Source organism: Anarhichas minor, unplaced genomic scaffold, assembly GCF_050575085.1.
Source record: "Anarhichas minor isolate MPS153535 unplaced genomic scaffold, ASM5057508v1 ptg000016l, whole genome shotgun sequence".
NCBI classification, from domain to species: domain Eukaryota; kingdom Metazoa; phylum Chordata; class Actinopteri; order Perciformes; family Anarhichadidae; genus Anarhichas; species Anarhichas minor.
In genome coordinates, this window is record NW_027466462.1 from 3,752,757 (window position 1) to 3,773,979 (window position 21,223).

General features: G+C 37.5%; 2 protein-coding genes across 2 annotated transcripts; one reads left to right on the plus strand and one right to left on the minus strand.

Annotated features, from left to right (window-relative positions):
* Window positions 1-341: 341 nt before the first annotated feature.
* LOC142950640 (uncharacterized) lies at window positions 342-7,079 on the plus strand. Its single transcript, XM_076092201.1, has 14 exons — window positions 342-654; window positions 781-1,047; window positions 1,303-1,386; window positions 3,126-3,449; window positions 3,582-3,818; window positions 3,912-4,307; window positions 4,678-4,938; window positions 5,355-5,615; window positions 5,858-5,977; window positions 6,116-6,131; window positions 6,233-6,321; window positions 6,472-6,522; window positions 6,782-6,841; window positions 7,072-7,079. The coding sequence occupies exons 1-14, from the start codon at window positions 357-359 to the stop codon at window positions 7,077-7,079; spliced, it is 2,472 nt and encodes an 823-aa protein (XP_075948316.1). The 5' UTR covers window positions 342-356.
* A 1,263-nt stretch (window positions 7,080-8,342) lies between these two features.
* Window positions 8,343-21,089, minus strand: LOC142950641 (uncharacterized). Its single transcript, XM_076092202.1, has 18 exons — window positions 20,922-21,089; window positions 20,435-20,517; window positions 20,280-20,315; window positions 19,852-20,118; window positions 18,008-18,026; window positions 12,935-13,329; window positions 11,269-11,529; window positions 11,186-11,206; window positions 10,592-10,933; window positions 10,230-10,349; window positions 10,076-10,091; window positions 9,913-9,974; window positions 9,712-9,762; window positions 9,560-9,613; window positions 9,392-9,454; window positions 9,094-9,150; window positions 8,721-8,783; window positions 8,343-8,586 (listed from the first exon to the last, which is right to left on the minus strand). The coding sequence occupies exons 2-18, from the start codon at window positions 20,466-20,468 to the stop codon at window positions 8,579-8,581; spliced, it is 1,869 nt and encodes a 622-aa protein (XP_075948317.1). The 5' UTR covers window positions 20,469-20,517; window positions 20,922-21,089; the 3' UTR covers window positions 8,343-8,578.
* Between the last annotated feature and the right edge of the window lie 134 nt (window positions 21,090-21,223).

A 21,223-nucleotide genomic window follows, 5' to 3' on the forward strand; every position in this document is an offset into this window, starting at 1 on the left:
TGAGAGTGAAGCGGAGTGAAGATTTATCTGAATTATCTTTGAGACACTTAAAGAAAAGAAGGCTGTGTTTAAAGTCTCATCCATTTTTAAAAGTGTGTTTGTACTCACTTTAATCCATGTTAGCTTCATTTAACCAACAACTTTAGTGGTTAATAAGTGTGAAACATCAACATGGGTTCTGATGATTTCCTTCAGTTTACTAAACCTTAATAATATTCACAGATTCAGAAGTCATTACTTATTTTCTGAATTGTTTCATCAATAAGTTGTTGCTCCACCAAGAATGCTGGATGAGATTATTTATTTAATTATTCATCAAACTGGACTAATTCACAGACACAATAATTACCATTGTTATGATTTTGTTCGACATTAAAACAGAACGATCAAAGGCCAGACTGAGAAAAGACTCTCCTGTAGGGGACAGAGTGAGACTGACCTGCTCTGTGGGATCATCTTCATCATCTTCATCTTCTTCATCTGGTTGGACATACTTCTGGTACAAAGGCAAGAAAACCTCTGAACCTCTGAACACACCAGATGATGTTCTCCTCCAGAGTGAACGAATCCGTACCTCACGAAGAGGAGGAGTCTACTGGTGCAGAGGAGGAAGAGGAGACCCAGTTTACTACACAGAGTACAGTGATCCAGTTGGTAAAGAACTAAATAGTCTAGTTGATATGAAATACTTAATACAGAAAAAGTATTTGTGAATAAGGATTCAGACTAACACTAAACACTTTGTTTTTCTAACTGTTCTATTTGGGGCCTGATGATCAGGAACAGTCACACACAGAGCTGTTGTGACTCCGCAACCCAACTGGCCTGAGATTTACTCTGGAGAGACGATCACTCTCACATGTGAAGTAAAGGATGGAGGAGACGCTGAGTGGGAGTATGAATGGAGAACACCCAGCTCATACACACCTCTAAACCCAAGTGGCTCCATGATTAGACCATCACTGAGTGGAGACTACCGGTGTAAGGGCAGACTGAAAGATGAAACCTCTTACACAGAATGGAGTGATGCTTACACATTAAAACCTGGTAAGTCATAACTTTCATTCTGCTGAATGTTGACAGAATACTATAAATGTTAGTTTGGTTAATATATTTTAAGACGGTGTACCTTGCAGGATACAAGCAGTGCATGTAATCCACCAAGGACTCATCATCACACGTCTTTATTCTGTGAAATCTCTCCAACAGATAAATCTCATTCTGTCCTCACTGTGTCTCCATTATGGCTGAGACCTGGAGACTCAGTAACTCTGACCTGCAGTGTTAAACATCCATCTGCAGGATGGAGGTTCTTCTGGTATAAGGCTGTTCCCAAACTGTCAGACGACTCCTACATCTCTGAGCTTCTACCTGGTAGCACCGATGGTACTGAACAGGATTCCTACATTGTTCATGGACAGACGCACACAGCAGGATATGTGTGCAGAGCTGGAAGAGGAGATCCTGTGTTTTACACTCAGTATAGTGAAACTAAGTTCATCTGGTCTGGAGGTAGGTTTGTTCAGACTGTTCCATTATTGTACAGTGAAAGAAATGTACTTGTTATGGTCCCAAATAATTTAAAATGAAAAAAACTGGCACATTAGTGAGAGTATAAAATATTACATGCAACATGTGTAACAAGTGTTTATGGGATGCTGTATTCAATGGTCATATAGATATGTGCTAAAAGTGTGCTGTGGTCAAAGCAGTCTATCTGTATGAACTTTGTGTGGAAGAGGAAGGAAGCTGAGCTGAAGAAGAAGGTGACGTCCAATCCAATGCTGCAGCTTCAAACTATGCTCAAAGTATGAAAGCCACAAAACCATTTCTCAGAAGCAGAGTGACGGACGGTCAGTGCTGGATGTGACGATGGGAAACACTGTGTGTGTGGGGCTTTTCTGTGAGTACTTTCTGTGTTTAAATCATAGTTTTCATAGATACAACTTTTTAAATGACTGATGTTAATAGTTTCTGTCTGTTTGATGATGAATGATGAAGTTTCAAACTTTATTTTAGTGCTGAATATTCTCCTCTACTGTGGACACGCTCAAGGTTTTTATACACTTTTCTTTATTTTTATATTTTCACTCAAGTCAATTGTCCACGTGCTATCCCTCTTTAACAATGAATATTCATGTGTTCACTTTTTTAATCTATGATAAATACAAAAAAGAAAACACATTTTACTCTTTGTATTTTGTGTTTGTTTCTAGATGTTTTGCTGTCCGTTGAGCCAAACTGGTCCACTTTATTTACTGGAGAGACTGTTACCTTCATATGTGACATGAGGAAAGGAAAAGACACTGACTGGTATTACTCATTCACGAAGGATGGTCTATTGTTTCCCCCCTACAGCCCAGATCCGAGATTTACATCACAATCTCTAACTACGGACTACAGTGGTGCATATCAGTGTGTTGCAGCTCACAAGATCTTTGCATCGGTTAGAAAAGAAAGTAATAAAGTCTCTCTCACTGTATCAGGTAAGTGATCAAAGTTTTACCAAAGATGTGATGCTAGAAACTCCTGCATCCTCCTTGTTTGAAGGAGAATCAGTGACTCTTCACTGTAGACATCGAGGTCAGAGAAAGGAGAAGAATGCTGACTTCTACAAAGACGCATCACTTATTGAAATGGACACAAAGCATCAAAACACAGTTTAAATCAACATTTCTCTAACATCAGATGGGAGCTCTTACATGTGTAACTTTGAAGACGAAGAATCTGAACCAATAAAACTGAAAATAGAACGTATGTAGTTTACATGTTAAGGAGCTGCAGACATGAAGCATTGTGAGAGTGAAGCGGAGTGAAGATTTATCTGAATTATCTTTGAGACACTTAAAGAAAAGAAGGCTGTGTTTAAATTCTCATCCATTTTTAAAAGTGTGTTTGTACTCACTTTAATCCATGTTAGCTTCATTTAACCAACAACTTTAGTGGTTAATAAGTGTGAAACATCAACATGGGTTCTGATGATTTCCTTCAGTTTACTAAACCTTAATAATATTCACAGATTCAGAAGTGATTCATTATTTTCTGCATTGTTTCATCAATAAGTTGTTGCTCCACCAAGAATGCTGGATGAGATTATTTATTTTAATTATTCATCAAACTGGACTAATTCACAGACACAATAATTACCATAGTTATGATTTTGTTCTACGTTAAAACAGAACGACCAAAGGCCAGACTGAGAAAAGACTCTCCTGTAGGGGACAGAGTGACCCTGACCTGCTCTGTGGGATCATCTTCATCATCATCTTCATCATCTGGTTGGACATACTTCTGGTACAGAAGCAAGAAAACCTCTGAACCTCTGAACACACCAGATGGTACCGTCCTCTCAACTGGACGAATCCGTGTCTCAGGAGGAGGAGGAGTCTACTGGTGCAGAGGAGGAAGAGGAGACCCAGTTTACTACACAGAGTACAGTGATCCAGTCGGTAAAGAACTAAATAGTTTAGTTGATATGAAATACTAAATGCAGAAAAAGTATTTGTGAATAAGGATTCAGACTAACACTAAACACTTTGTTTTTCTAACTGTTCTATTTGGGGCCTGATGATCATGAACAGTCACACACAGAGCTGTTGTGACTCAGCAACACAACTGGCCTGAGATTTACTCTGGAGAGACGATCACTCTCACATGTGAAGTAAAGGATGGAGGAGACGCTGAGTGGGAGTATGAATGGAGAACACCCAGATCATACACACCTCCAAACCCAAGTGGCTCCATGATTAGACCATCACTCAGTGGAGACTACTGGTGTAAGGGCAGACTGAAAGATGAAACCACTTCAACAGAATGGAGTGATAGTTTCACAATTAAACCTGGTAAGTCATCATTTCAATTTTACTAAATGTTGACGGAATATTATAAATGTTAGTTTGGTTAATATATTTTAAGACGGTGTACCTTGCAGGACACAAGCAGTGCATGTAATCCACCAAGGACTCATCATCACACGTCTTTATTCTGTGAAATCTCTCCAACAGATAAACCTCATTCTGTCCTCACTGTGTCTCCATTATGGCTGAGACCTGGAGACTCAGTAACTCTGACCTGCAGTGTTAAACATCCATCTGCAGGATGGAGGTTCTTCTGGTATAAGGCTGTTCCCAAACTGTCAGACGACTCCTACATCTCTGAGCTTCTACCTGGTAGCACCGATGGTACTGAACAGGATTCCTACATTGTTCATGAACAGACGCACACAGCAGGATATGTGTGCAGAGCTGGAAGAGGAGATCCTGTGTTTTACACTCAGTATAGTAAACCTAAGTTCGTCTGGTCTGGAGGTAGGTTTGTTCAGACTTTTCTATTCTTGAACAGTGAAAGAAATGAACTTATTGTGGTGACATTTTCCCTCAAACAGCATCAGATGAGTTTTCCAAACTTCTCTAGAACAGAATAGTGTTGTTGGATCTTGGACTGAATTTCAACATGAGTGAATCTCTTGACCCTCCTTTTCATCTTCACACACAATTTGCTGTTCGCATTTATTCAAAACTTTTGACTTTGGAAATCCATAATCCAATGTTGTCACTTGTCAATACTTCAAACGTTTTCATCTCATGATTCATTTTTCTTCTTGATCCTTTGTTTCTATTCACCAACAAATAAAAAGACAATAAACCTACAGGATTATTTTCATTATGTGTTTTTCAGATCTTCATCCAGCAGCGTCTCTCTCAGTGAGTCCTGACAGAGTTCAGCACTTCAACAAAGACTCACTGTCACTGAGCTGTGAGGGAAACTCTACTGAGTGGAGAGTGAGCAGGTTTATTAAATCTGACTCCCTGTCACACTGTTCTGTCTGGGGAACAATGACTGGATCTACATGCAACATGAACCGTTACTGGAAGAGTGGAGTGTTCTGGTGTGAGTCTGAAACACAGTTCAGCAACGCAGCCAACATCACTATACAGAGTGAGTTTTAATTTATTTGAAAGATTTTTGTTTCTGAAGTATTTCTACATTCTATTATAAAGTGTTTATTGTGAAGGTGACTGGTATTAACCAAACTTCTTGTCATCATGAGTTTAACTCAATATTTAACAAACAATTCAACAAGCTTAGTTTGTTCCAGTGTCATTTCTCAGTATTATCCAATAAAATGTCTTTGGGATTCACTCTCATCTTCATGACAACAGACATCCTCCATTTATATTAAACCAGGAGTAGCTGTAGAGCTATCTGGCTCCAGCTTGGGCAGTATTAGTTCAGCTGCTGTATGAATCTGTATATTAAATTAAAAACTACAGAATGTCTTCTCATCATTGTACGTCAGCTTGTTCAACCAGCTGATGTTTTTGAGCCAAACTTCCTGTTTGATCTTGTTACAGACGGTGATGTCATCCTGGTGAGCCCTGTCCGTCCTGTGACTGAGGGACATTCTGTCACTCTTGGCTGCAAGTTGAAGACAGAAAATGTTCTTCATGATGTGGATTTCTATAGAAATGAGAAACTCATCCAACACCAAACCAGAGGGGAGCTGATTATCTCTGCAGTTACAAAGTCAGATGAAGGCTTTTATAAATGTAGAGGAAGGAATTCAACACAAGGTTTGAATCTGACGTCAGCAGAGAGTTGGTTGTCAGTGAAATGTGAGTATTATTAAAAACTGTATATTTTTGTAATCTGTGTTACAGTCTGAGGTAGAAAAGTTATAACTGAACTAGAAGTTGGTTTTATACATTTTCGTATTCATAAAAATACAAATGTGACGTGACCAGCAGTGAAAGGTAGACAGCATGTGATCGAGGGTTTATGTAAGTGTATTTGAGTGTATGTGTTCTAATACTTGTGTATCTCTTCATGATTCATGTGTATTTGTATTTGTGTGTAGATGCTGGAGATACAGCAGCAAGCTTTGCATTTCCCGTGCTGTTGGTTGTTGGTCTGCTTTGTGGAGTTTTACTGATTATTCTCCTGCTGCTGTTTCTGTATCGCTGCAGAAAGTCAACAGGTGAGATCTTTTCCTTCTCATATTAGATTGATTACACTTAAACAAGTCAAAGTCACAGATGTAAACACATGTACTGTAGTGACAATAGAACAATGTGTAGTATAAAGACATGTAACAGCAAATGCCTTTTTCTTACAGATTCAAGCGTCATGAGGTTGGTACAACACTCTCTTCTCTCATTCTGAACATAACAGCACTACTTCACATGTTCCTCATTAGATCCTCTGTATTTACTTCATGTTTTGGTTCCACCAGGTCTCAGAGCACCAATCAGAGACCAGCTACAGACCACATGATCAACCAGGTTGAAACTCAAGACGGACATTACGCTTCTCTTCTCCACGGTCAGCTTTAATCCTGATTCATTTCATCATTCATCATTAACTCTAAACCTAACATTTCTATTTCTGTTAACTGTTTCAGAAGATTACAGAATTCATATAATGTGTTTAAAATGATTGATATGACGTGTCTTGATTCTCACTGCTCTGTAGGTGATGCTGTTCTCTATGAAACAATCAGAGGCTCTAAAGAACCTGAACATGGTACAGTATATACTGTGTTCATCACAGAGCTGTTAGAAATACTAGAATAAGATGAAGTGACTGATTGACACAAAACACAAAGATCTATGATGTCACAGATTCTGTGGTTGAGCTTAAAGACATTGATTGGTAGAGTGAGTACTTTTACTTCATGTCACTAGAATAAGATGCAATAGTTGAGATGTGTTTGTAGGCCAGCAGTGCTTAAATAAAGGAGAGGAAATGATCTCTTCATGCGTTCATCTGATCCTTCTAACAGGGACGAGTAATGAACCAGAGGAGAGCGTTTACTCAAACGTGACGGTGGGAACAGCTGCAGGTACAGTCAAGTACAACAGACTTTGTACTACCACTTTGAGTGTATTTCTTTATTACTACCACCAGGAGTCAGCAATGGTCAAATACAACACTTACAGTGAATAAGATGAGCTTCAGTTGGCACCACAATAGATAACTGTGTTATAAAATAATCAGTGGCAGTAAAGTGTTATAACACATCTGTAACTCTTAAATAACCTTAAATCTCTTTTCCCTTTGCTTTTCTTCCAGATCAATAAAAACATCTGCATGGACAGAACCACTGGAATGGACGACAACATGAAAAACCACATCTTGTGTTTTTGTGTAATTATTGTGTGAACCTCTGCTTTCCTTATATGAGACAGTATTTTGTACAGTTGACCTGTTAGCACATCATCTAAAGGAAACACATCATATAGCTTTAATATTCTGTTTCACTTGGTGAAAGGACTTCAGATTATCACATATATTACTACATTTTTGATGAAAAAGCTTTACACATTTAATCTGTTAGTGGACAACATATTTGTCCGACATTGAAGTTCCTCTCTGCCTTTTTGAACATGTTTGACAGGTGCTGTATGTGTTTTAGTTTCACCTGGATGGATTTATTACGTTTTGTTATGTTTGACCATTTTATGCATCAATAAACTTCCAGCACTGAGCTGTCAGCAGTGTTTCTTTCACTAAATGATTATTAGATAAGATTACTAGGAACATATGTCCATATGCTTCCCCTACATCACATTAAGATGCATGTTGAAAACAATTAAAATGTCTTTTGTTTAATGTGCTCCACTGTGGATTTGTGATGCGTTTCAGGACTTTTTATCTCCTCTTCCTCGTCAGAAACTCACACTTGATCAAATCTATTCTGAAGCAAATGATAACACTGGTACAGGTGATGTCATGTCAACCACTCCCCAGTCTGATGTTTGTTATTATATTTACAATATTTGATTGATAAAAAGTGCTGCTCTGTTCCAACTTTAAGAGCAACTGAACATTCCTCTAAAACTCAAAGTTAAAAACCTCTGATATTAGATTATAATAGCCGTAACTAATGTTCATTTTATTCAACCTTTTTTATCTGTATTTTTTAGAAGAACAATATTTGATTCTTCTTCCTGGTCCTACAGTAGCTTCACTTCCATTTAAGTAAAACACCATCTATGTGTTTAGGCCCTTTAGATGAACGAGTTCCTGTTCACACATTTAAAGATGTTACTGCTTTGATCGCGTGAGTATAAACCAGAGCTGACGTGTTACACGCAGGGTATCTGTTAAATCCAACTCCAAGAGAAACACGTCTGCAAAGCACCAACAGAGAACAACCATTTTAACAGATGCAACTATTTCCCAATCTGTGACATCATGATCAGACACGAGGGTGTGTCGAGACGTTTAAAGTGTTTTGTCACATCTCGGCTCTTCCACCTCTTCATTCTTTCTGTCGACATAAGTATGACTTTACTGGATCAGCAAAATAAAAGAGGGGAGATTATGAGAGAGACAGCATGTTGCTGGAACAAAAGTTTATTGAAGCATTTAAAAGGTCAACCAAACTTTAAAAAATACAGTAGATTAAAGCCATATGATGCATTTATTTCTATGCTAATAGATTAACTGTAAAAAAAACACTGTCTGCTATTCAGACAGCAAAGATGCTCAAAATGATTACATAAAAAAAAGCTGCAGATATTAATTAAAAAGATGTTGGTCTTCATGTTGACCGGTTTTGTCCATACAGATGTTTTTATTGATCTGGAAGAGAATTAAAGAGAGAAAAAAAAGAGTAACAGTTATTTATGATCTGCTTGAAGGTGCTTTATGACATTTGACTCTGTTGGACTATTGATTATGTAAAATAAATCTCTTTATTATCGCTGCATTATTACCACGAGCTCCTGGTTTGACTTCAGAATAAACTGCTTCCTCTGCTGCTGCACATCTGGATTTTCCTGTGAATGGAAAGATGATTTTTTTTTATATATATGTTTGCCAGTAATGACCCAGTTAAAAATAATAATGTACTGATGCATGTTTTTCTCAGATATGCAAAAAGTAAATATAGTCTACAAAAGAAACACACAAGACAAACTAGATTACAACATTAGGCAGAATAAGTTACAATAATAGTTGAAGGAGGAATACCGTTTTCTACATCTTAAAAGACGTTTGTTTTGGATGCACACAGAACTCACATCACACTGTGTCAAACACAAGCCTGTTGGAGAGTAACAGCTGCAGGTGGATGTTGACTTTACTCACCTTTAGCTTTCTTATCTTTGGTGCGAGGGTGAACTTGGGCATACAACAAATTGCCGTCTGAAACAAAAGAAACATTTTCAGTTATATATCGATGGATGGATGAATAAAGATAAATTAAAATGATGCACACCCAATGAATACAATTTACAAGAAGTCTAAAAGCTGTTATGTACTTATGTGTAGGATTTGACTATTGTTGACATGGCGACACTGGGTGATAGTGTGACGATATTACACTGTGGCAGGAAGCACAGCACCCAATGAAGACATTAGGAAGGTCTGTTGTACTTGACCGTACCTGCAGCTGATGCCGTCTTCACATCAGAGTAAACAGTGCTCTCGTCCGGTTCCTTATTCTTCCCTGTCACAGAGATAAGATGAGTGCAGGACAAGTCAATCCGGCCCTTTGTTAAGAACTACAAAAACTATTGCATGTAGTTCTCACTACATAAAGTAAATCACTCACTCTTTTTAGGAATGTTTCTAAGCTCAACCACAGAATATGTGGGCCCGGATTCATCTGAAAGAAAGATTTTTTATATATTAAGGAGATTGTGCATTTCCTGAAATCATCATATATTTCTAACAGCTCTGTGATGAACACAGTATATACTGTACCATGTTCAGGTTCTTCAGAGCCTTTGATTGTTTCATAGAGAACAGCATCACCTACAGAGCAGTGAGAATCAAGACACGTCATGTCAATCATTTTAAACACATTATATGAATTCTGTAATCTTCTTAAACAGTTAACAGAAATAGAAATGTTAGGTTTAGAGTTAATGATGAATGATGAAATGAATCAGGATTAAAGCTGACCGTGGAGAGGAGAAACGTAATGTCCGTCTTGAGTCACGTGGTCTGTAGCTGGTCTCTGAGACCTGGTGGAACCAAAACATGAAGTAAATACAGAGGATCTAATGAGGAACATGTGAAGTAGTGCTGTTATGTTCAGAATGAGAGAAGAGAGTGTTGTACCAACCTCATGACGCTTGAATCTGTAAGAAAAAGGCATTTGCTGTTACATGTCTTTATACTACACATTGTTCTATTGTCACTACAGTACATGTGTTTACATCTGTGACTTTGACTTGTTTAAGTGTAATCAATCTAATATGAGAAGGAAAAGATCTCACCTGTTGACTTTCTGCAGCGATACAGAAACAGCAGCAGGAGAATAATCAGTAAAACTCCACAAAGCAGACCAACAACCAACAGCACGGGAGATGCAGAGCTTGCTGCTGTATCTCCAGAATCTACACACAAATACAAATACACATGAATCATGAAGAGATACACAAGTATTAGAACACATACACTCAAATACACTTACATAAACCCTCGATCACATACTGTCTACCTTTCACTGCTGGTAACGTCACATTTGTATTTTTATGAATACGAAAATGTATAAAACCAACTTCTAGTTCAGTTATAACTTTTCTACCTCAGACTGTAACACAGATTACAAAAATATACAGTTTTTAATAATACTCACATTTCACTGACAACCAACTCTCTGCTGACGTCAGATTCAAACCTTGTGTTGAATCTCTTCCTCTACATTTATAAAAGCCTTCATCTGACTTTGTAACTGCAGAGATAATCAGCTCCCCTCTGGTTTGGTGTTGGATGAGTTTCTCATTTCTATAGAAATCCACATCATGAAGAACATTTTCTGTCTTCAACTTGCAGCCAAGAGTGACAGAATGTCCCTCAGTCACAGGACGGACAGGGCTCACCAGGATGACATCACCGTCTGTAACAAGATCAAACAGGAAGTTTGGCTCAAAAACATCAGCTGGTTGAACAAGCTGACGTACAATGATGAGAAGACATTCTGTAGTTTTTAATTTAATATACAGATTCATACAGCAGCTGAACTAATACTGCCCAAGCTGGAGCCAGATAGCTCTACAGCTACTCCTGGTTTAATATAAATGGAGGATGTCTGTTGTCATGAAGATGAGAGTGAATCCCAAAGACATTTTATTGGATAATACTGAGAAATGACACTGGAACAAACTAAGCTTGTTGAATCGTTTGTTAAATATTGAGTTAAACTCATGATGACAAGAAGTTTGGTTAATACCAGTCACCTTCACAATAAACACTTTATAATAGAATGTAGAAATACTTCAGAAACAAAAATCTTTGAAATAAATTAAAACTCACACTGGTTAGTGATGTTGGCTGCATTGCTGAACTGTGTTTCAGACTCACACCAGAACACTCCACTCTTCCAGTAACGGTCCATGTTGCATGTAGATCCAGTCATTGTTCCCCAGACAGAACAGTGTGACAGGGAGTCAGATTTAATAAACCTGCTCACTCTCCACTCAGTAGAGTTTCCCTCACAGCTCAGTGACAGTGAGTCTTTGTTGAAGTGCTGAACTCTGTCAGGACTCACTGAGAGAGACGCTGCTGGATGAACATCTGAAAAACACATAATGAAGGACAAACAAAGCACAACAAATAAAGATTAAAAAAACCACAATGGAAATAATTATATTAGTTTATTGTGGATCTAATCATTGTCATTGTTGGGGCTTAAATGAGCAGTGTGAAGGATTTGGTGGCATTTAGCGGTGTGGTTATAGATTTCAACCAACTGAATACCACACCGCTCACTCCTGTTTTACCCAGACTAGGACCACAGTACTACGGTGTTGCACTCTGCGGCTCACTACTGTAGCCTTCAGGTGATGTGAGAATATGAAAGGCTCTCTCTTTAAGCCGTGTCCTGTCCGTTCATACTGTAGAAACATGGCGGTGCAACATGGCGGACTCTGTGAAGAGAACCTACTCGCTCTGTAGATATGATATGAAGGGCTCATTCTAAACTAAGAAAAGCACATCGATTCCTAGTTTCAGGTGATTATTTACAAAACATTGTGAATATTATATTATATTTCTGCTATTAGATCCACCAAAGTGCTACACACTGTTCCTTTAAACGGTTCTGAATTGTTCAACAGTGTAACACAGTGCACAAATTAATGAATTAAGTGAAGGACAATGTGGGATGATTCCTTTACTGCCCTTTGGGTGCAAATATTCTACTTGCACCCCAAAAAAAGAAAACACGAAGAACGAAGCATAAAAAGTCAGTGTAAAATTGCATTTTGGAGAGAATTGATTGATGTAAAAGTAACAGAAGGTAACAAATACCTGATTACATCTAAATGTCCTGTATTTAAAGGTTTAGATAAAAAAGAAGAAAACAATAAAACAGATAAAAGGAATTAGGAAAAGACATGAAAGCCAAATTAGGAAAGGGGAAAATGAATGAAGGAAAGGATTTAAGGAAGGAAGGAAATCAAAGGAGAAAGTATCTCGACCTTATACTACAGTACATATTTAAGTAAGTATTCGTTTAGTTTCCAGATCTGGGCATTAGTAACATATATTAAATATAAACACGTCTTTAGGTACAATTTTAACGAATAGAAATAAGAAAAAATATTCATGAGATAAAATACAATTGTAAGACATATTCCGACTAAACTTTAAAGACGATTAAACTAAATAAAAACATTTTTAATTAAAACATTAAAAATATGTAATAAAAAATGTAATATAGTAACCTTAAGAGATTGGATTACGTATTCCCAAAGTCATGAGTTTGTAAAGAATGCGAGCAATAAATTGTGTGTGAAGATGAAAAGGAGGGTCAAGAGATTCACTCATTCAGTAGAATCCAGCAGAAGAATCATCCAACAACACTATTCTTTAGAGAAGTTTGGAAATCTCAAGATTTGATGCTGTTTGAAGGAAAATGTCACCACAATAAGTTCATTTCTTTCACTGTTCAAGAATAGAAAAGTCTGAACAAACCTACCTCCAGACCAGACGAACTTAGTTTCACTATACTGAGTGTAAAACACTGGATCTCCTCTTCCAGCTCTGCACACATATCCTGCTGTGTGCGTCTGTTCATGAACAATGTAGGAATCCTGTTCAGTACCATCGGTGCTACCAGGTAGAAGCTCAGAGATGTAGGAGTAGTGGTCTGACAGTTTGGGAACAGCCTTAAACCAGAAGAACCTCCATCCTGCAGATGGATGTTTAACACTGCAGGTCAGAGTTACTGAGTCTCCAGGACTCAGCCATAATGGAGACACAGTGAGGACAGAATGAGGTTTATCTGTTGGAGAGATTTCACAGAATAAAGACGTGTGATGATGAGTCCTTGGTGGATTACATGCACTGCTTGTGTCCTGCAAGGTACACCGTCTTAAAATATATTAACCAAACTAACATTTATAATATTCTGTTTACATTCAGTAAAATATAAATTTTAACTTACGGTATACATATAATGTGAAAGTATCACTCCATGCTGTTGAAAAGGTTTCATCTTTCAGTCTGCCGTAACACCTGTAGCCTCCACTGAGTGATGGTCTAATCATGGAGCCACTTGGGTTTAGAGGTCTGTATGATCTGGGTGTTCTCCATTCATACTCCCACTCAGCGTCTCCTCCATTCTTTACTTCACATGTGAGAGTGATCGTCTCTCCAGAGTAAATCTCAGGCCAGTTGTGTTGCTGAGTCACAACAGCTCTGATTGTGACTGTTCCTGATCATCAGGCCCCAAATAGAACAGTTAGAAAAACAAAGTGTTTAGTGTTAGTCTGAATCCTTATTCACAAATACTTTTTCTGTATTAAGTATTTCATATCAACTAAACTATTTAGTTCTTTACCGACTGGATCACTGTACTCTGTGTAGTAAACTGGGTCTCCTCTTCCTCCTCTGCACCAGTAGACTCCTCCTCCTCCTCCTGAGACACTGATTCGTTCAGTTGAGAGGACGGTAACATCTGGTGTGTTCAGAGGTTCAGAGGTTTTCTTGCTTCTGTACCAGAAGTATGTCCAACCAGATGATGATGATGATGATGATGAAGATGAAGATGATCCCACAGAGCAGGTCAGGGTCACTCTGTCCCCTACAGGAGAGTCTTTTCTCAGTCTGGCCTTTGGTTGTTCTGTTTTAATAGAACAAAAACATAACAATGGTAATTATTGTGTCTGTGAATTAGTCCAGTTTGATGAATAATTAAATAAATAATCTCATCCAGCATTCTTGGTGGAGCAACAACTTATTGATGAAACAATGCAGAAGATAATGAATCACTTCTGAATCTGTGAATATTATTAAGGTTTAGTAAACTGAAGGAAATCATCAGAACCCATGTTGATGTTTCACACTTATTAACCACTAAAGTTGTTGGTTAAATGAAGCTAACATGGATTAAAGTGAGTACAAACACACTTTTAAAAATGGATGAGACTTTAAACACAGCCTTCTTTTCTTTAAGTGTCTCAAAGATAATTCAGATAAATCTTCACTCCGCTTCACTCTCACAATGCTTCATGTCTGCAGCTCCTTAACATGTAAACTACATACGTTCAATTTTCAGTTTTATTGGTTCAGATTCTTCGTCTTCAAAGTTACACATGTAAGAGCTCCCATCTGATGTTAGAGAAATGTTGATTTAAACTGTGTTTTGATGGTTTGTGTCCATTTCAATAAGTGATGCGTCTTTGTAGAAGTCAGCATTCTTCTCCTTTCTCTGACCTCGATGTCTACAGTGAAGAGTCACTGATTCTCCTTCAAACAAGGAGGATGCAGGAGTTTCTAGCATCACATCTTTGTCTGTGTAACAGTTAGTTCATTGTTTCAGTGAACCAGTTTAATTAAATGAACAATGTTACAAGGTATCAGTGATTTATGTTTTAACATAATTAGAATTTAACATTAAGTTGGAGACAGAAGAAGATGTCAAAGTCACTCTTCCTGTAATAAATAATAACAGGTTCACTAAGTAATGAGGACATTTCCCCTGAAGGAGGCGCCACACTCACCTGCTCTGTTTGATACATTAATGTCATCACTAATTAATCACTGACTCGTTTCTAGAATGTATATAACGGAGACACAGTGAGGACAGAATGAGGTTTATCTGTTGGAGAGATTTCACAGAATAAAGACGTGTGATGATGAGTCCTTGGTGGATTACATGCACTGCTTGTGTCCTGCAAGGTACACCGTCTTAAAATATATTAACCAAACTAACATTTAAAATATTCTGTCAACATTTAGTAAAATAAAAATTATGACTTACGGTATACATATAATCTGAAAGTATAACTCTGATCTGTGTAAGATGTTTCATCTTTCAGTCTGCCGTAACACCAGTAGTCTCCACTGAGTGATGGTCTAATCATGGAGCCACTTGGGTTTAGAGGTGTGTATGAGCTGGGTGTTCTCCATTTATACTCCCACTCAGCGTCTCCTCCGTCCTTTATATCACATGTGAGAGTGATCGTCTCTCCAGAGTAAATCTCAGGCCAGTTGGGTTGCGGAGTCACAACAGCTCTGTGTGTGACTGTTCATGATCATCAGGCCCCAAATAGAACAGTTAGAAAAACAAAGTGTTTAGTGTTAGTCTGAATCCTTATTCACAAATACTTTTTCTGCATTTAGTATTTCATATCAACTAAACTATTTAGTTCTTTACCGACTGGATCACTGTACTCTGTGTGGTAAACTGGGTTTCCTCTTCCTCCTCTGCACCAGTAGACTCCTCCTCCTCTTCCTGAGACACTGATTCGTCCAGTTGGGAGGACGGTAACATCTGGTGTGTTCAGAGGTTCAGAGGTTTTCTTGTCTTTGTACCAGAAGTATGTCCAACCAGATGATGATGATGATGATGATGATGATCCCACAGAGCAGGTCAGGGTCACTCTGTCCCCTACAGGAGAGTCTTTGCTCAGTTGGGCCTTTGGTCGTTCTGTTTTAATAGAACAAAAACATAACAATGGTAATTATTGTGTCTGTGAATTAGTCCAGTTTGATGAATAATTAAGATAAATAATCTCATCCAGCATTCTTGGTGGAGCAACAACTTATTGATGAAACAATGCAGAAAATAATGAATCACTTCTGAATCTGTGAATATTATTAAGGTTTAGTAAACTGAAGGAAATCATCAGAACCCATGTTGATGTTTCACACTTATTAACCACTAAAGTTGTTGGTTAAATGAAGCTAACATGGATTAAAGTGAGTACAAACACACTTTTAAAAATGGATGAGACTTTAAACACAGCCTTCTGTTCTTTAAGTGTCTCAAAGATAATTCAGATAAATCTTCACTCCGCTTCACTCTCACAATGCTTCATGTCTGCAGCTCCTTAACATGTAAACTACATACGTTCTATTTTCAGTTTTATTGGTTCAGATTCTTCGTCTTCAAAGTTACACATGTAAGAGCTCCCATCTGACGTTAGAGAAATGTTCATTTAAACTGTGTTTTGATGGTTTGTGTCCATTTCAATAAGTGATGCGTCTTTGTAGAAGTCAGCATTCTTCTCCTTTCTCTGACCTCGATGTCTACAGTGAAGAGTCACTGATTCTCCTTCAAACAAGGAGGATGCAGGAGTTTCTAGCATCACATCTTTGTCTGTGTAACAGTTAGTTCATTGTTTCAGTGAACCAGTTTAATTAAATGAACAATGTTACAAGGTATCAGTGATTTATGTTTTAACATAATTAGAATTTAACATTAAGTTGGAGACAGAAGAAGATGTCAAAGTCACTCTTCCTGTAATAAATAATAACAGGTTCACTAAGTAATGAGGACATTTCCCCTGAAGGAGGCGCCACACTCACCTGCTCTGTTTGATACATTAATGTTATCACTAATTAATCACTGACTCGTTTCTAGAACAAGGGTCCCAAATAGGCGGACCGCGGTCTGGATCTGTACGCTGTTGTATCAGGACCCAGGACCTAATACCGATAGATAATTGAGAATTCTTAAATTTTGATGGAGTGCTCTATTTTAACCAGCGCACATGGTTTCACCTTAACGGCACTTGTTCAGCGGTGCAGAAAACACATCGCCCAATGCGTTTTAAATCACATCACGTGATGCAGCTCAGCCAATCAAATATGGGTATTCTGACAAGTTTCCTGACACGAGTGAGACGTCCACACACCGTGACACATGGGGGGGAGATGAGGAAGCAGGATTAATAGCAGGAGAATTGCACGAGAGAACAGACTCTTATAGGTTAGTTTTTCCCACGGACAGTTTAAAACCAGTGTGTCTCATATGTTCAGAGACCGTGACGATTATTAGAAGCGGTAATATGAAGCGACACTATGAGACAAAGCACAACTCTTTTGAGCAAACGTACCCACTCACATCTGAAATGAATTCACAGAAAATAAACCTAAGAGCCCAAAATGATCAGAATCCCAACACATGAATTCACTGTTCAACAATGATGTTAACAGAGACAATAGAGCTGAAACAAGTGGTTTAATAACCACAGATAAAGATCATGCTCAAACATTTATCTTATTACAAGATGAGAAAAATATAATATTGTGGCTTTTTATCGACATCACTTCACACCTGAATGAAGTGAATTTAAAGCTGCAGGACAATTCAGTGAAATTAATGTTTCTAAAATGAATTACTTTATTTTAAGATGCACATTTTTCAAAAGCTTTCTGTTATGTCAGTTATTCTTTAATCCAGCCCTTATTTTACTTGAAATGAGAAGAACATTTATTTATGTATTTCTATGTATTATTTATAATCCATCCAGTTAAATTTGAAAACTGAGAATAATAATTGTTAAAATATAATTGATGTGTACTTTCTTTATTTGATTTGACAGTTGTTAACTAGAGACGTTACTACTAGGCTTCTTGAATATATACATATATATATATATATATATATATATATATATATATATGGCACTAAGTAGCACAAGTTAGATATTATTGTAATGTTGTAATGTTCCGGACCTTTGCCCGAGGAGATTTTCTCAATCTGGACCTTTTGGAATTTTAGTTGAATACCCCTGTTCTAGAATGTATATAATGGAGACACAGTGAGGACAGGTTTGGGTCTGTTGGAAAGAGATTTCACAGAATAAAGACATGTGATGATGAGTCCTTGCTTGTATCCTACATCCTTTTTTCTGTCTTCAAATGTTTAAAACCGATGTGAAGGTACACCGTCTTAAAATATATTAACCAAACTAACATTTTAAATATTCTGTTTATATTCAGTAAAATAAAAATGATGACTTACCGGATACTTTTAAATTGAAAGCATCACTCCATCCTGTTAAAGAGGGTTCATCTTTCAGTCTGCCGTTACACCAGTAGTCTCCACTGAGTGATGATCTAATCATGGAGCCACTTGGGTTTGGAGGTCTGTATGAGCTGGGTGTTCTCCATTCATACTCCCACTCAGCGTCTCCTCCGTCCTTTATATCACATGTGAGAGTGATCGTCTCTCCAGAGTAAATCTCAGGCCAGTTGGGTTGCGGAGTCACAACAGCTCTGTGTGTGACTGTTCCTGATCATCAGGCCCCAAATAGAACAGTTAGAAAAACAAAGTGTTTAGTGTTAGTCTGAATCCTTATTCACAAATACTTTTTCTGCATTTAGTATTTCATATCAACTAAACTATTTAGTTCTTTACCGACTGGATCACTGTACTCTGTGTAGTAAACTGGGTCTCCTCTTCCTCCTCTGCACCAGTAGACTCCTCTTCCTCCTGAGACACTGATTTGTCCAGTTGAGAGGACGGTAACATCTGGTGTGTTCAGAGGTTCAGAGGTTTTCTTGCTTCTGTACCAGAAGTATGTCCAACCAGATGATGATGATGATGATGATGAAGATGAAGATGATCCCACAGAGCAGGTCAGTCTCACTCTGTCCCCTACAGGAGAGTCTTTTCTCAGTCTGGCCTTTGGTTGTTCTGTTTTAATAGAACAAAATCATAACAATGGTAATTATTGTGTCTGTGAATTAGTCCAGTTTGATGAATAATTAAATAAATAATCTCATCCAGCATTCTTGGTGGAGCAACAACTTATTGATGAAACAATGCAGAAGATAATGAATCACTTCTGAATCTGTGAATATTATTAAGGTTTAGTAACCTGAAGGAAATCATCAGAACCCATGTTGATGTTTCACACTTATTAACCACTAAAGTTGTTGGTTAAATGAAGCTAACATGGATTAAAGTGAGTACAAACACACTTTTAAAAATGGATGACACAACTGTGTTTTGATGGTTTGTGTCTATTTCAATAAGTGATCCGACAGAAGAAGATGTCAAAGTTGAGTTTAATTAAATGAACAATGTTACAAGGTATCAGTGATTTATGTTTTAACATAATTAGAATTTAACATTAAGTTGGAGACAGAAGAAGATGTCAAAGTCACTCTTCCTGTAATAAATAATAACAGGTTCACTAAGTAATGAGGACATTTCCCCTGAAGGAGGCGTCACACTCACCTGCTCTGTTTGATACATTAATGTTATCACTAATTAATCACTGACTCGTTTCTCAAAAGGGATAAAATATTGGATGGTTTGTCTTATTGTTATTATTATTATTATTATTATTATATAAATGTCTTCATGTAAACAGCTGCACTCTGTCCATCTTTCTTTGTTTTATTGTAATGATCAAGATGATGTGATAATTGGTCCTTTAAACAAAGCTCAGGATTACAGGTTATACAGCTGTCTGAACACCATCAGTGGTCAAACTTTAAGGTTTCTGAATCTTACACTAGTTAACATTTATACATTATCACTACATTATATTATATAAACACTTTGTCAAACAGGTTGATCATATCAACATGAATCATAAATAAACAAGTGATTTTAGTGAACTTGGTCATGATGGTTAAACTTTGATCACTTACCTGATACAGTGAGAGAGACTTTATTACTTATTTTTATAACATCTGATGATCTCTTGTTAGTTGCAACACACTGATATTCACCACTGTCGCCCGTAGTTAGAGGTTGTGATGTAAATCTCTTATCTGAGCTGTTGGGGAAAAACGTAAAACCATTCCTAATGAATGAGTAATCCCAGTCAGTGACTTTTTCTCTCATGTCACACATGAAGGTAACAGACTCTCCAGTAAATAAAGTGGACCGGTTTGGCTCAATGGACAGCAAAACATCTAGAAACAAAAACAAAATGCAAAGAGTAGAGTGTGTTTTCTTTTTTGTATTCATCATAAACTAACTAAACAGAACACATAAATATTCATTGTTAAAGAGTGATAGCAGGCGGAGAATGTCTTGGGTGAATATATAAAGAGAAAGAAAAGTGTATAAAAACCTTGAGCGTGTCCACAGTAGAGGAGGATATTCAGCACTAAAATAAAGTTAGACACTTCATCATTCATCATCAAACAGACAGAAACTATTAACATCATTTGTTTAAAATAAAATATTGTATCTATGAAAACTATGATTTAAACACAAAGTACTCACAGAAGAGCCCCAGCACACACACAGTGTGTCCCATCCTCACATCCAGCACTGACACTCTGTCACTCTGCTTCTGAGAAATGCTTCTACTTTGTGTAAAGAGAAAGAAACGTATGAAGCATAATGGAGAAATCAGGAAATGCAGAGAAAAAGAAGACGCATAACAGATAAATATTGGATCTGAAGTTTTCTCCAACTTCTGCTTCTAAGTTTACGGTCTGTGCTTCCTTCCCTTTTACACAAAGCTCAAACAACCAGACTGGGTTGAACACAGCATATGTTTTATGCTTATAAGGCAGAAGACCATTCAATTTAAATAGTCTGATAATAGATATTTCAACTAGCTTTCTACAAATATGATCATCAGCAAAGGGTCAGTCATTATTGATGTTATTGTGAAGGCAGCTGCATAAAGTCAAAGGTTCATTCTAGAATTAATAAACTAACTGTCTACAGCATAAGGTTTTAAAGATTCAGATGTCGTACTCACTGTGTAATCCATGGTCTTTCTCACCAAAATGGGACAGTTATTAAATGAAAATATGTTCGTTCTTCAGTTTGACTCAGTCTGTCACATCACAGAGTTCTGTGGGTGTGAATGTCTTCACCTTCTGGTGAAATTCTGGTTTTAAGTTGTCACGACTCTACCCACAGGAAGTGGCCGTGTCAGAGCCAAACAGAAATAGTGTGATCAACGGAAGTGGACGAGAAGAGAGCCAAAGCCCTCTCCCAGCTAGACTGTTAACACTGGTAGCTGGGACTCTATGGGTTTCATCATGGAGAATTCAAATA